Genomic DNA, 14,885 nt, shown 5'->3' on the forward strand with positions numbered 1-14,885 from the left:
TTTTAATGTTATAAGAGATACACCATTTTAATTTATTATAAACATAACTAAACATTTCAAATATCAATAGCACTCTTTCTTTTTTACTGCATCAGTAGCACTCTTTTAGAAACTGAATGTCACAGCATTCTAGCTAATACATAACTGATGTCATTTCAATATATAATTATTATTTTATTCTATATATTATATTGGATAAAATTTATTTAATATAATAAAAAATTATGATAAATATTTTTGAATATACAAATAGTATTATAATTAAAATTTATAATAAATACTTTTTTGAATATTTAAATTACATTTTAAACTTATGATGCACAATTTAAATATATTTAGTATAAAGTGATTTTCAGTTATTTAAAAGTTCTTTAATTTTAAAAAAACAATTGAAATTTAATTTAGAGTTAAGAATAGAAGTGGGTAGGTTGAGAAAGATAATTAATTAAAAAGCTAAACTATGCCAATAAAGATGAAATGAGAGTGTCAGTAAAGTAGGAAATGAGAGTGGCAAAGAGATAGTGTGTGAAATATTTTAGTGACCAATTTCATGTGTCATATATTAAAATCAAAACGCAGCCTTACTGTTAGCAAGACGGAGGAATTTATAGATCTTTATTTAAAGTTCTATAATGATCTCTTGTTATCGTTGTATTACAAATCTTCACAATGGCGTTTGAACAAAGAGTACCACATAATTTCTCCCTTTCTATTACTCTGTTTTTCTTGGATTAATTGTTCTATTACTCCCAAGGGCGTTTAAATACATATTAAAAGTTAAATTCAACAGAGCTACGCCTACGTAGTACTGATAACAAACTGAGAGTTCGCAGAGACCAAAGCAAGGAATAAGCCAAATCTGCTCCACGTGTGTTTGGTGTCGCTATCATTTGTTTTTTGGATTCAAAATCTAGGAGTGCAAGTGTGCAACTCCAAAGAATGAGATTAATACAGAACTGTACAGATTGAAAATGGATGGTCTAAAATTGCGAAGCTATTAATATCAACCCGACGTAGACCAAACTCATCATGAATGTGAAAGCACGGTTTATCTCATCTGTATACAGATATTTTTTGAACCCTAGAAAGCTTTCACTGCATTATATTTTGCACAAATCAATTAATTAAGAATGAGAGAGAGATTGTGCGAAAGTTGAAGAGTTGAGAATCCAGGTGACTTCATGGCATTGTGAACCACGAGTTTGATATTGCCATGGACCCATCCCATGGATCCTTTTAGAATCACACATGCATTCCAAGCTGGCCCAACTAACTACTGAGTTTTGTGTTGCCTTCTTGACCCTGTTCCCTGAGGACCCTGACCAACGATCATTGCTTGCCTAAATTTGTCACTTTTTTTATTTTGATTTTTGTGTTTCTGTGCTTCACTCTTGCTTGTTGCAATTGCAAATACAAATAAATCAGATTCAAAATATCAAGGCATGAATAGTTAAAATATAAAAAGAAAAAAATATATTAAAAACCATTAGTATTTTCAAAATAATTATTTTTCGACGGAAAAAAAACATATTTACCGCATAAGTGTATTCAATGTTTTTCCATCATGGTAGACAAAGGACAATTAAGGGTGGGGTATTTGCAAGAGTGATTTTGTTTTGTAATTTAATATTCATATTTAATCGGTTTCTCGTGCATGTTCTGAGGTTAATCAGCTGAGATCATAAGTCTAGGAGAATCTTTGGGAGCCCCAGCCAATTCTAGTCTCTTCTACGACATAATACTACCGTTCCCGCGTTCACCCTTTTCCAGAAACTTCCCATGATGATTCTGAACCGTTGGATCATTTCATTGGGACACGTGGTAAACACAGAGTTTACGATCTCTTAACTTGCATGATCAAACGTAACCACAAATTCGTCAAATTACACTATCCCCACCACCTCTTCCTTCCTTATTTATACACACCCAGCCTCTCCCACTCTCCACCATCCAAGAATCTAGCTAGTCACCAACCAAACCTCTGCATTATTCTCTTCTCTCACTCTCTCTAAGCTCTCTTTTAGTCTTACTCACAAACACTTTTTTCACTGCTTCCATTACGAACATATATTTATTATATGGCTCCTGAACTTGTCCCCACCGTTGTGAAATCCAGTGCTGCGTTCACGAAACCCGCGACCCTTCCAAGGCGTGCCTACGTGACATTCCTCGCCGGAAACGGTGACTACGTGAAAGGGGTGGTTGGCCTCGCCAAAGGGTTGCGAAAGGTGAAAACCGCGTACCCGTTGGTGGTGGCTGTCCTCCCCGATGTGCCGGAGGAGCACCGTAAGATCCTGGAGTCTCAGGGCTGCATCGTTCGCGAGATCGAACCCGTTTACCCACCCGAAAACCAAACCCAGTTTGCCATGGCTTATTACGTCATCAACTACTCCAAGCTCCGTATATGGGAGGTACGTCCTATATGCCTGTATTTTTTTGTTACACATAGATTTCGTCTCGGTCGGTTTCTTACGCGTGGACCCTCAGGATTCATATGATGTGGCCTCCTCAATTTCTGCACCCTGTCTTAAATTTTACTCATTATCTCATAATCATAAATATGCTTATTCTTTTTTTTTTTTTCCCTTCAAATCCTAACTAGTGCCGGCATTTTTTAAGGAACTATTTCCTCCATTTTAGATTTTGAGTTTTTTTCTTAGAGAAAAAAACTGTTAATATGTATCATTTTTTGAAATCAATGATACATTATATACATCATATATATACATTTATTTATTTAAGACCATCTTTAATTAATATTTATTAAAAATAATACTTAATAAGATTAAATAACATATTAATTATCAGGATAAATAATATATTAAAAAGTTAGCTAATATTTAATTGTTTTAACATTCAATAATAAATTAATTTTATTTTTTAATATACGTATAAAAAATGTCATGATCTATAACCGATCAAAAGAATTTTTTTTTTACGTTTTTTTATTTATTGTTTCTATTATGTGAACAATAAATGTTTTCTTCATTTAATTGTTTAATCAAATTGTTCTAAGGACATTATTTTTTTTTTCTCGTTTATTCTTTTCTTGACGGAAATGGCCATGCTCCTGATTTTTATATAGTCGGGTGTATTTTATGAGTATTTGCTTAGGTGTTAATACATTAGATGATATATTAAATTTGGGAAATAATTAACTGGAATTGGATAATGGTTGCAGTTTGTGGAGTACAGCAAGATGATATACTTGGACGGAGACATTGAGGTATATGAGAACATAGACCACCTATTTGACCTACCTGATGGTAACTTTTACGCTGTGATGGATTGTTTCTGCGAGAAGACATGGAGTCACACCCCTCAGTACAAGGTGGGTTACTGCCAGCAATGCCCGGAGAAGGTGCGGTGGCCCACCGAATTGGGTCAGCCCCCTTCTCTTTACTTCAACGCTGGCATGTTCGTGTTCGAACCCAACATCGCCACCTATCATGACCTATTGAAAACGGTGCAAGTCACCACTCCCACCTCGTTCGCTGAACAAGATTTCTTGAACATGTACTTCAAGGACATTTACAAGCCAATCCCTTTAAATTACAATCTTGTCCTCGCCATGCTGTGGCGCCACCCGGAAAACGTTAAATTAGACCAAGTCAAGGTTGTTCACTATTGCGCAGCGGTATGGGACTAATTGCCCGAACTTGTTCATTAGTTTGTTTTTGTTCGCGTGAATTATTCATGAAATGGTTTTTGTTGTTAAATGTTTGTAGGGGTCCAAGCCATGGAGATATACGGGGAAGGAAGAGAATATGCAGAGGGAGGACATAAAGATGCTGGTGAAGAAATGGTGGGATATCTACAATGATGCTTCGCTTGACTACAAGCCATTGATGAATGCAAGTGAAGCTCCAGCAGCGGATGGTGTTGACATTGAACAATTCGTGCAGGCTCTATCAGAGGTTGGTCATGTTCAATATGTCACCGCGCCTTCAGCAGCTTAATTAAGAGGGCACATTCAAATCACGACAAAAAACAACCAAGTGAAAAAAAATAAAAATAAAAACAAGAGTTGTGAAAAGAAAAAGTTAGAAAACGAGAAGGGAGGAGGAGTAGGAGGAAGACTTTGCGGTCAAAACAAGGGAGGTTTCTTTCTTTTTGGGGTAGATATTGGGAGCGGTCGTGGCTTGCTTTAGAAAGGACCTCTTCAGCTTTTATATGTTTGTTTTCTTTAATTTTTGCTCTTTTCCAGTTTTCTTTATCTTTGGTTTAGCGTCTATTAAGGTTGGTGGGTCTGTTCATATGAGTTTGGATCTTGTCTTTGTCTACAAGTATGTGTTAATTAATGTATATTTTTGTTGTCTCCTTTCCTTTGGTTGGTCGACTTTGCCATTGTAATACTCTAAAGGCAATGCTTAATGATTAAGGGAAATGATGAACCAGATTCCATGTCCATTTTATGGTGTAAAGTGTTTCTTGTCTGCTTCCTGTACAATTTAGGTTATTGAAATCTGAATGTGGAATCCTAGATTGCTTGAGGAAGCAACTTGATCTGTGAAGAGGGATTTTTTTACTTTAATTGGTTCTTCCTAGTAAAAGTAGTAAAACCAACCTGTAAAACGACATTACGTTACATCTGTCCTCCATATTGAAGCAAGGGTTTAATTTAATTGAACAAGAAGCTAGATAAAAAGGTTTTACTCCTTTTATTTAGTGAATAACATAAAGCGTGCAAATCTCTTGATACCATCATGTGTCTCTCAGTCTTCGGAATTAGTTATTTATGCTTTCTTGAGTATATATATTTTGTTAGCAAGAACGGCAGAAGAAATAATAAGCCTGCCAATTTCCCGAATCAATATATGCTTGAAATAACTTTCCAATTAGACGTTGATAATTTGAGTGATGACGAAAAATAGAGAAGAAATAAAAGTAGATAATAATGTGTTTTTATTTATAATTGTTTTTCCTATTTAGATATTAACTAGCATTTTGTTCAAGAGATGTCTCCTTCGTAGTAGTTTCCTTTCCAACACCTAAAAACGTGCTGAAGTTTTTCTTTTCCAGACTTAATTCTTACCAAAACTCTTTATTTTGGCGAGAAAATGACACTTTCAAATGACTACTATCACTTTATATTGCTGGATCGATCGATCTCGATCAGTGCATATTACGTTATTATGCTTACAATTGTTAACATAATATTTACATTGTTTCCAAAATAAAAGTAGTTTAAGAATAATATATTATCGTGTCTTCATTTTGGAATCGTTGGTCAGCTCTGAAGGATGGATTGCTTGACATAGTGTTTATATTTATACAATTTGTTATACGATCTATGCTGGGAAAACTTTGATAGAGATATAAAATTTTCAGATAATCTCAGAAGGTAGATTATAAGCTTAATTTATCCTATAAAATAAAATTGAAACTATTTTTGTTGAATTTTATTTGTTAGTTTCTGAATTTTTATATCGTGCAATAGTCTTTAAACTATAAAACATTTATTTTTAATCATTTCTCACGATCTAAAGTTTAAAAAAAAACATACAAAAATTGAAGAATAAGTTTAAGGATTAAAATATTTTTTTTAAATAAAGATCTAAATTACACGATATAAAAAATAAGATTCAACAAAACTATAATCAAAAAATATATTTTAGCAAAAAAAATCTAAATGGACGTACTAAATAGATATTTTAACAAAAAAAAATAATCTAAATGGACGTACTATCATGTAATTTGCGAAAACTATGAAACAATAAAAATGACAATATTGCTCATCCTTCAAAAAAAATTATATTGCTCACCTTTGGGACACGTGGCAACACTTGGCTGAAGGTGGCAGTAACAGTTCCACATGTCAGGACGCGTAGAAAGGTGACGCTGTCATAAGAAAAAAACCACAAGTTAGAAAAAGGAAAGAAAGTGGAAGTCGTCACTAATAACGGCAAGACGTGCTAAAATTATTCATCCAAATCCAAATAAGCTCATAAAATGTGATTGAAATGAGAAGGATAATTACACAGTCTATCTCTGTGCTGGCACATCTTCTTTATATTTTTTAATATATAATGATAACATCTAAATGATAAATGCAAACCACGTGGACTTCCAACTCAATTTTTTTATAAAAAAAAGAAAAAAGAAATATTGAACTAATTGATAACATCTAAAGTGATAAATGAACAAGAAATTGTAGCATATGATGTGAAGAAAGATAAAGAAAAATTAACATGACAAAGGAGATCCAGAATCAACCTTCAATAATGGAAGATGAACTAAAATTGAAAGTAGAAGATTGAGAAAAGAAGATAAAACTTAACCTTGAATGTTTATTAGGCATAAAATTAACAAATGGGTGTATATGCTTGAGATAATGGAGAATAAATTAAGGAGAAATGATTGATCACTAAAATATGAAAGAGAAATAATATGAACTTATTTCCTATGAAGCATCGACACTGATGGACACCGGATACGACACGGACACGTGAATATCTGTCAAATATATCAAACTCAACCCCGATATAGACGTCGATGTCGGTGTCGTGTCGAATACCAGACACGACAAGAGATTGGAGTGTCCGTGCTTCATAACTTATTTCACAATGTTGTGAGGAAGAATTGCCTTTGTTTTTAGGATAATTAGGAGGATACTCATGTATGCTGTAGCACTTATCAATAGTGTGCTAGATAATCCATAGTGAAGTTTGTCCATCTTGAAATTGTTGGGTTTATCATCAATAGAGGAATTCAAATCGGTAGCTTTAGAAAACAAATTAAGGCTAATTAAGAATGAACACAATTTGAAACAAATGCAACGCTTATTTATTCTTGTTTTTCGTTTTGAGAAACTCGAGAATACTTTGGTAATTGGTAGGAAGGGATCCGTCATCAAAATCTAACTTTTGACTTGAGCCATGGTCCACTAGTAGTCCCATCAAGAAAATCGTCACATATTCTTCATTAGCGTAATCAATTAGGGATTGTTCACCACCAAAGGAACATGTGCAAATAAGGCCAGAATCATTAATTCTTCCCAAATTTGTTTTCAAATTGCTCCTGAAAGGATCCATTTGCGTTTTTTAGTCGTGAATGTCATTACTCTTATGCATTACTCTACATTTCATCAGAAAAGAAAGTTCCAATTTAGAATAAAAGCAGCAACTAAGCAACTGTGGTCGGTTATAGTTATATACTGGTGGGAAAGTTGAAGTAATAATAATCCCTGAGAGCATCAATCGTGCCAAGTTGCCACCCCTCGGTTGAATACACTGTTGTTAATTTTATGTTTAATATTTATGTATAAACGTAAAAAAATTCAATGATAAAATCGACTTCACAAATCAATGGGTATGACAATGCCTCTTGGTTATACACGGAGAAAAAATGCAAATTATTTTGATATTGGGTAGAAGACAATCTGTTCTTTATCGAAGACAAATAATACATGCTAGAGAAGATAAGATTCTAAAGAGGGTAACCACATCAAACATGGCAAGTCACAATCGCTAAACTCGACTGAACTTCATGCAATCCACAAGCGATAATCATTATGCCTGCAATCACAAATCAGAAAAAAAGAAAACAATTAGTTAAGGCCTTCATATGAAATGTGTCAATCTGTATTCAAGATCCTGTGCAGCTCGTCTCTAGCTTCCAGCACACGATCTCGGTCATTGCTATCAACCACAAAGATAAGTCCTTGGGTATTTTGGAAGTAGTGCCTCCACAAAGGACGGATCTAGTAGTGAAAAACATATCTACTGTAGCGAGAGACTTTATTTCTTACTCATTCTGAAAGGCCAAATGTTAGACAATTTAAACCATACATAGAAGTCAACCAATAATGGTAACTAGATGTTCAGCACCGTAGCCAGATCTTGCTACAGCATTAGATCCAAGCAACATAATTAAAGAATGGAAAATGCTAATTTAGTTTAGGATTCCGTGTAAAGAAGACTATATACTAAATCTTTCACAATTTAAACTAGCTGGCTCAAAATTGAAATTGATAAATGTACAAAATTAATGAAAGCTGAGCATTTCAAAATTCAAAGATGAGGGACTTACCTTTGTGATTTGATAAACAGAGAAAGCAAAATGATTGCAGAAAGAAGAGCACCGGCAGCAAAGGAGCGTTTAGTAGATTTTATGAGGGTTACCGTTCATTTTACGCGTTCCGCTTTTCAAAATTATTTACAGGGATTTTTAATATTGTAAACAAAAATTATATGGATAATATGTGGAAATTAAATTCTTTTTGTCATAACGAATAATAATTTACATAACATAATATTATGTTTATATTTTTATTCAAAAAATATTATGTTAATATATGCACACTAAAATAGATTTTAATTTTTATATTTTAATATTATGTATGTATGTATACTTAGAACTAGGAATGACAATATTTTTAGGAGAAGCATGGCTGTGGCTTAGATGTGTATATTTATCAAAAATTAATTTAGGAAAGTTACAGAAAAAATTACGCAGTATTTTTTTTATTAAGATAGAATAGCTAGTATTAAAATGAGTTAAATAACACAAATAATTAGTCAAAAAGATTTGAGAACATTTTAAACAGTATGCTACATTTTGACTTGGTATAACTTCTAGCATGATAAACTTATAAGAATTTAAATTTTATGTATTGTCATATCATATTATTAATTAATTACAAGTTTTTTGTGTGGCTTACATTCGTAAATATTTCAAAATTCTACTATGATACAGGAAAGTTAGAAAATATTTCAAATGACACACATAATTAGCTAAAAAGATTAGACAATATTTTAAATATTATGTTATATTTTGACTTTTTTTTAAGCATAACTTTATGCGAGTATTATCTTACACGAAAAATGTATAATGAGATGAGAATGTAAAATTTCTTTACCTTCTCAATATTTGCTAATAAATTCAACTTATAAATATTATGACCATTTCTTTAAACTTTGATACGTTTATATTATTTAATATATATATATATATATATATATATATATATATATATATATATATATATATATATATATATTATTTTTTATCAATATATTAGTTTATTATTAAATGTATAAATAAAAATAAGATATTTAATTATCACCATTTTAGTCACGATTATTATGTTAATAAGTTATGTTTATTAAATATTTAGAGTTATAAAATTAACTTGATAATAAAAGAAAATAAAATATATAAAAAAAGAGAGAAGGGAGGCAAAGAGAGATCGTGGTCGGGTGGTTCAGATTCTAATGCTACCAAAAACTAACAAATATTATTGTTTGGTAAAAAATACATTAACGGAATATATATTTCACATTATGTAAAATTAACTCACAAGCTTATCAAATTATACTTATTTAGCTGTGTCAAACAACATTAACGGAATATACATATCAATATCAACGTTTAAATATAAGAAATAAAAGACAGACGAAAATTACAGCTTATCCTTAATTTGATTGCAAGTCATACATCTTGCCATCTTGGTGTCATGACATGGCGAAAAAATGATTATATAAATACACACCAAATTGGCTTTTTCACGATAACATATGAATCAACTCAGCATTTGTTTATTATTTTTTCACAATTTTTCTTCACCACATAACTACAGTGCCCTTTCAATACTGTCTGTCATACATCTTCCGACATATAAGTGCAAAACATATGAAGCATACAGCATCGTAATGCATTCAATATTCCACAAGGGAAAAAGGAGAAAGGGTAAGAGAACCAGATTACAAATGCTGATCTTTCGTTCCAATCAGTCATACAGCAGATAGCATATCACTTCGGCCCCCAGTCATCCTCTCTGCCTGCTCCCCACGCTCACCTGAAAATTTCATACTCAAAACTTGAGTGGAAATGCTGACTACAGAAAACTATATTTTTGTTATTTTGAAAATTCCTGGAAGAAAATGGTTACCTGTTCGAATTCTTATAACATCTGAGACGGGGATCACTGCACAATCAAAGTTCTATTAGAAATGTGATTCTAAATTGAGGCCATTACATTTACTTGTTGGAATTACAGTTTAATTCATATTCTCTCAAAATCTTCCGTTGAGAACTTAGGCAAGTGTAGACATGAAACAGGAAATGTGTATCAAGACTCAGGACCTTATATTTTGAACAATCTAATAATTCTTGAATCATAAGAATAAGATCACTCTAGCAAGTCTCTAGGCAACCTAATAAATTAAAGATGCTGAAGAGTTCAGTGAGAACAGGCAGGAGTGGTACACGTGAAAGCCAAGAAACAATAATGTCAATGTCCTGTGTAACTCAAAAGGTCCATTTTCTAGTTTATTGACTCCCAGACTGTATTACACGTCCGGTTGTGTTTTTAAACCGTGAGAACTGAGAAGGATATTTACAATATCTCAGTTATTTACAATATACAGAAAAATAAAGATTTTTAGCTTGAAAACATAATTCATAACTTGTTATCTCAGACAGCATAATTCATTTTAGTTTTTTTTTTTTTCTTTTCTTTCAGTTGATAAACCTTTTTATCCCTTGCCCAGTTACATGAAGAAATAACAAATCATTATTGAAAATGGAACAGCTATTGAGCTTCTACATTTCAACACAAGATAACCTTTGCTCAGCACAGAAAGAAGAATGACATTTTTACGAGAGAATGAGAGTAACTGACTAAAATGGACACATTACACATATCGTAACGATCAAAACACATACAGAATAAAGAAAGCTGCTAAAGGACCACACTATTCACCACCAGATAAAGTAGGTTTAGGTCTTACAGAAAATTTTGCCATCACCAATCTCCCCAGTCCTTGCCTCCTCGATAATTTTGTCAATTACTGCCTCAACCTATAGACATGTGTGGTAATATCAGGGAAAAAACATTTTTGTTGGTCCTTGAGCATGTTTAAAGTTTCATTCTAGGGATGCCCAAAAATTATTGATGTGAAAAAAAAAATCAAAATAACATTGAAAGTGCTTATTGTAACTCGTCCAATCATATTCTTTGTTGTTACAAAAACAATATTCTGTTTTACTTTGATCTTTTTAAAATCCAGAAACTTGAAAACAAAGACCAGTCCTGTCACTAAAGTAAGAAATTATGAGAGACAGAACAAAGCAGACCCATAAAAATTTGAAAAGATTCCAATCCAAATCCATAGACAACAGATTTGGAACCCGTGAAAACTTGCGTCAGATCCAATGGTTATGGACATTATCAAATTCATTACCAATAACATTAAGCATTATAACATTAGTAATAATTCGTTGAATTTTGCATAGAAAATCGTTATTTAGAGATTCAGGGCATGCTGACAGTAACTGGAATTCTCTCTTTCCCCACCTTGCATTATTGCACTAATAAGAAAACTACACAGTTAATTATAGTGTATGAGGCAGTGAAGTTACTATCAAATGTTGTACACATACCTGGTCCTTTCTCACTACTATTTCCATTTTAACTTTGGCAACAAAATTGTCTTCAGAAAATTCAGAGCCTGTGAAGAATACACTATTGTCTATTAGTGAATACAATGGTGTAAGTGAGCAAATGACCTATATGCATAAAAGCATGTACGGAAGTTAAAGCCAAAGGAAAAAAAATATTTCTTGAACTACAGATGATCAAAATAAGTTATGATTTTGAACTTAAAACACAGCTAAAGTTGGTTGGCCACACAGGTGTGGATGAAAATTGATTTCGGAATGAAAAAATGGAATGACAACATGTCAACATATAAGACAATAGAGAAAGAGTCTTCCAAAGTGTGCTTGTTTGTGAAGTAAACAAGGGTGCACTCAAATTTCAGTGGGTTAAGATCACAAAGCACTTTAAATTAAATTCAGGTGGATACTGGATACACTGTTACTTACTTCAGACAAGCTCAATTTAGAAGAGTCTTCTTTAACGGAGGACATATATTCAGTTTTTAAGTACTTCTAGTAAGGTTATGACTTACTTACCTCCCTGTCTCTCTTTTGAACCACCCTGAGAACCAAAGCCCTTGACATCAGATACAGTGACACCGCGAATTCCCATTTTCAACATAGCCTTCGAATCAAGAAAACTAAAATCAGTACCAGCATTCACCATAAAACTTGGTAAATCTAATGGCACATGGCCCACCTAGAAGAAAATATTACGAGTGCCATATTAGCCAGCCAAACCAATAATTATGAGAGAAAGTAGTTGCTTTTTCTAACACTGGCAACTCAATGCATGTTTGGATTACCAGTGCAAGTCTTCCAAAAGTACGTTAAGAATAAAAGATACAAAAGTGTTCCTACTCCAAAAGTAGAATAAGCAGTAGCACCCTCCAATGGTAATCCAAACATACAATTATCTAAAAGCCACAACCGTCATTCCAAGGAAGATGCCCCATTCCATAGGTAATCAGTGAGAAATCAATGCAGTAGTTTCACTTCTTTCAGCACAAAATACTTGGTAGTAACAAAAACTAACAAGCACCTTTGAACTTGTACTAATTACCAACAGCTTAGCTCCACTTAAACAAAACACAGGCATCAAAGTGCAGGGGTGTTGTGACAGTGCATTTAACTCAGAGAAAATAAAAACATTTTACTATCGATGCCCCATGGTATATATAATCTAAACCCTAAAAAACATTAGTCAAAAGGTAATGTCATACCGAAGAAACCTGAGGGACTCGCCAGGGCCTGTTCCACAAGAAATTCAACAACATCAAACCACCGAATATATAAACAGCTAGCTAGAAGGAGAAAAAAAACTCATTTCAACTTATTACACAGTCAGAAGCTCCCCGAGCCACAAAAAAAAGAAAAGGGTTGTAGCTTGTAACCTGAGAATGGCTTCTACTTTATAAAACTCCGATTTTGGAACATAGTCTGGGAAAGAAAACAAAAAAAAAATCAAGAGTATTAGTGGACAGAGCCCATAGTCATAGAGAACACATGCATTTGTACCTGGAAGAACGTTCTGGGCTCTGATTTGGGGAAGAATTGTTCCATTTGCTCTGCGTCTTAGAGCCACATTGCGCTGAGGAGAATCTCCAATATGCTTGCGGATTAAGCTGGAACATGCAAAGGGCATTTCAGCTTGCTTGAGCTGAAAACTCACAACACCAAACACGTGCGCTCCCGCGATCGCAGCCATTACTTCTCCTCCTCTGAATCACTCGGTCGAAGCAATTAGCAAACGCCGCTTTTCAAGTTTCAACCCAAACAAATTTCATTTATTTACTTACTTTTGGGTAATAATATTTTTAATCAAGGTTCGGTCAGCCGAGAAAGTAGGTGAGAGGAAGCCCAGCCCAATGTAAAACGGGCCCGGCCCATTTGAAGAAGTATGCGTAAGGAAACGACGTTGACAGTTACCGAATTGGGAAAGGAAGAAACATTGATTGTGTTTGGTGGAAGATGAGTGAATTGGTGTACAGAATCAGTACGGCGAAGGAGTGGGAGGAGTTGCAGAGCAATGGATCCAGTTTCGGTGGGGACCTTGACAAGTCTTCTGCTTTCATCCATCTCAGCAAGCTCGACCAGGTTAAATTTTCATGCTTTGGTAATTTTATTTTTTTCCGGTTCAGTTATTTGTTCATAATGGTAATAGGAATCGGATGCGTGCGAGCTTATATTATAGTTCCAACTGATTTAGTGGTTTACGGAATTCGCATGCTTCTTTGAGGTTGTGATTTGTGAAGTTCTACAAGCTCCGAATTTTTGTTGAAAGACGTACGAGTTATGATGATGTTGATATTATTGCAGGTTCGGTCAACACTGGAGAACTTTTTCCTGAACAGCAAGGAGGAACTCTACCTGCTTCAAATTGATGCTAAAAAGGTTTGCAACCACTTCTCTATGCTTTTCAATGGCCTAGGGTTTGATTGTGATTCTTGGAAAAATTAAGGTTTTTTTGTAGGATGAAGATGAACTTAACATGTCTGTCCTGAAATTACTTTCATTAATTCAATGAAATAGAATCAAATATACAATTGAATTAAGGCTTTTCAAGTTATATTTAACACTAGTAACTGCCAAGCAGCCAATTACTCCAAGATAAAGAGGCTGAAATGCAGGCACAAATTTTGTAATTGCGTCAGTGTTAAGCTCTGATATAGCTTATATGAGTATGTTTCGACTCTCACTTATTGTCTTGCTAATAGTAATATATTTTCTCCTTGTGTGATATGATATCCCTCAGCTAGGTGATGGTTTGGTGTATGAAATTGTGGATGGTAAAAATAGCTTCCCTCATTTCTATGGGCCATCTCGAAGCTTTGTTCCTCTCCCTCTTGATGCGGTAACAAAAGCAGAGAAACTAACACTCACAGATGGTCGATTCAGTTGTAGTTTGCTTGATTAAGTATTCTGCTGATCATTTGCCATCTTGTTGTTGTCTCATTCTTCTTTGTATTGAGTGCATAATCTGAATGTTTGCCGCCTTTTATCTATCTTAGAATCTCTGTAATGGATAAACAAAACCTTAATACCTTCTTAATGAAGGAGATGGATGCTGACATGTTGCTGTTTGAATCCTATGTGGCTTTTTACAGACAGTATCATTTTTTTTATACCCTGTTTCTCCTTCTAGTATCACCAATCCGACACCTAAATTAATCACCAGCATAAATTCCATTGCTTGCAAAGTGAAGATTAGATCCAAGAACCACACATTGCTGACAGTTAGAATGGTAGAGTGGAACACAAGGGTACGAGAATTTCTTAGTGCAATGGCTGGGGTGGGGTCTTCGAGGATGCATTACCTAAGTCGGTATTTACGCAATTAACATCACCACAATTTTTAAGGTTTTTTTTTTTATTCAAGATATACATGAAAATGAAAAGGGAAAATCATCAGGTTGCAAGTGTTTTTTGTTGGCAAGCTTTGCTTGTTAAACTGTTCCAGTTTACTTTTTCCAAGCAATCTCAACAATTGTTAAGGTTTCTTT

At 33.7% G+C, this 14,885-nt stretch overlaps 3 protein-coding genes and 1 long non-coding RNA gene across 5 annotated transcripts; 2 read left to right on the top strand and 2 right to left on the bottom strand.

Annotated features, from left to right (window-relative positions):
• Window positions 1-1,883: 1,883 nt before the first annotated feature.
• LOC100809287 (galactinol synthase 1) lies at window positions 1,884-4,410 on the top strand. Its single transcript, XM_003521556.5, has 3 exons — window positions 1,884-2,411; window positions 3,182-3,637; window positions 3,729-4,410. Exons 1-3 carry the CDS (start codon window positions 2,079-2,081, stop codon window positions 3,957-3,959), a joined length of 1,020 nt encoding a protein of 339 aa, XP_003521604.1. The 5' UTR covers window positions 1,884-2,078; the 3' UTR covers window positions 3,960-4,410.
• Window positions 4,411-7,333: 2,923 nt separating this feature from the next.
• On the bottom strand, window positions 7,334-8,099 carry LOC106798109 (uncharacterized). The gene is made up of 2 exons (XR_005890806.1): window positions 8,032-8,099; window positions 7,334-7,755 (listed from the first exon to the last, which is right to left on the bottom strand). It is a non-coding gene; the product is annotated as an uncharacterized lncRNA (long non-coding RNA).
• A 1,292-nt stretch (window positions 8,100-9,391) lies between these two features.
• Window positions 9,392-13,156, bottom strand: LOC100499915 (nitrogen regulatory P-II-like protein). Of its 2 annotated transcripts, none has more exons than NM_001250977.2 (8): window positions 12,901-13,156; window positions 12,777-12,822; window positions 12,606-12,633; window positions 11,920-12,007; window positions 11,386-11,453; window positions 10,734-10,803; window positions 9,893-9,928; window positions 9,392-9,799 (listed from the first exon to the last, which is right to left on the bottom strand). In NM_001250977.2, the coding sequence occupies exons 1-8, from the start codon at window positions 13,088-13,090 to the stop codon at window positions 9,735-9,737; spliced, it is 591 nt and encodes a 196-aa protein (NP_001237906.2). In that variant the 5' UTR covers window positions 13,091-13,156; the 3' UTR covers window positions 9,392-9,734. The 2 variants fall into 2 exon arrangements, with proteins under 2 accessions (NP_001237906.2, XP_040869694.1); XM_041013760.1 differs by having other exon boundaries at window positions 9,520-9,799; window positions 12,723-12,822; window positions 12,901-13,090.
• A 186-nt stretch (window positions 13,157-13,342) lies between these two features.
• LOC100305709 (uncharacterized) lies at window positions 13,343-14,467 on the top strand. The gene is made up of 3 exons (NM_001248676.1): window positions 13,343-13,479; window positions 13,702-13,776; window positions 14,138-14,467. The coding sequence occupies exons 1-3, from the start codon at window positions 13,354-13,356 to the stop codon at window positions 14,297-14,299; spliced, it is 363 nt and encodes a 120-aa protein (NP_001235605.1). The 5' UTR covers window positions 13,343-13,353; the 3' UTR covers window positions 14,300-14,467.
• Window positions 14,468-14,885: the final 418 nt, after the last annotated feature.

Source organism: Glycine max, chromosome 3 (assembly GCF_000004515.6).
Source record: "Glycine max cultivar Williams 82 chromosome 3, Glycine_max_v4.0, whole genome shotgun sequence".
In the NCBI taxonomy this organism is placed as follows: domain Eukaryota; kingdom Viridiplantae; phylum Streptophyta; class Magnoliopsida; order Fabales; family Fabaceae; genus Glycine; species Glycine max.

Excerpts from the sequence above, each read along its gene's own strand:
- LOC100809287 (XM_003521556.5), top strand. The coding sequence starts at position 2,079 with ATGGCTCCTGAACTTGTCCCCACCGTTGTGAAATCCAGTGCTGCGTTC. Across the intron at positions 2,412-3,181 it reads CCAAGCTCCGTATATGGGAG|TTTGTGGAGTACAGCAAGAT; the intron begins GTACGTCCTATA and ends TAATGGTTGCAG. Across the intron at positions 3,638-3,728 it reads TTGTTCACTATTGCGCAGCG|GGGTCCAAGCCATGGAGATA; the intron begins GTATGGGACTAA and ends AAATGTTTGTAG.
- LOC100499915 (XM_041013760.1), bottom strand. The coding sequence starts at position 13,090 with ATGGCTGCGATCGCGGGAGCGCACGTGTTTGGTGTTGTGAGTTTTCAG. Across the intron at positions 12,823-12,900 it reads AGCCCAGAACGTTCTTCCAG|ACTATGTTCCAAAATCGGAG; the intron begins GTACAAATGCAT and ends TTTCTTTCCCAG. Across the intron at positions 12,634-12,722 it reads CTCGGGGAGCTTCTGACTGT|GCCCTGGCGAGTCCCTCAGG; the intron begins GTAATAAGTTGA and ends CTTGTGGAACAG.
- LOC100305709 (NM_001248676.1), top strand. The coding sequence starts at position 13,354 with ATGAGTGAATTGGTGTACAGAATCAGTACGGCGAAGGAGTGGGAGGAG. Across the intron at positions 13,480-13,701 it reads ATCTCAGCAAGCTCGACCAG|GTTCGGTCAACACTGGAGAA; the intron begins GTTAAATTTTCA and ends ATATTATTGCAG. Across the intron at positions 13,777-14,137 it reads TTCAAATTGATGCTAAAAAG|CTAGGTGATGGTTTGGTGTA; the intron begins GTTTGCAACCAC and ends GATATCCCTCAG.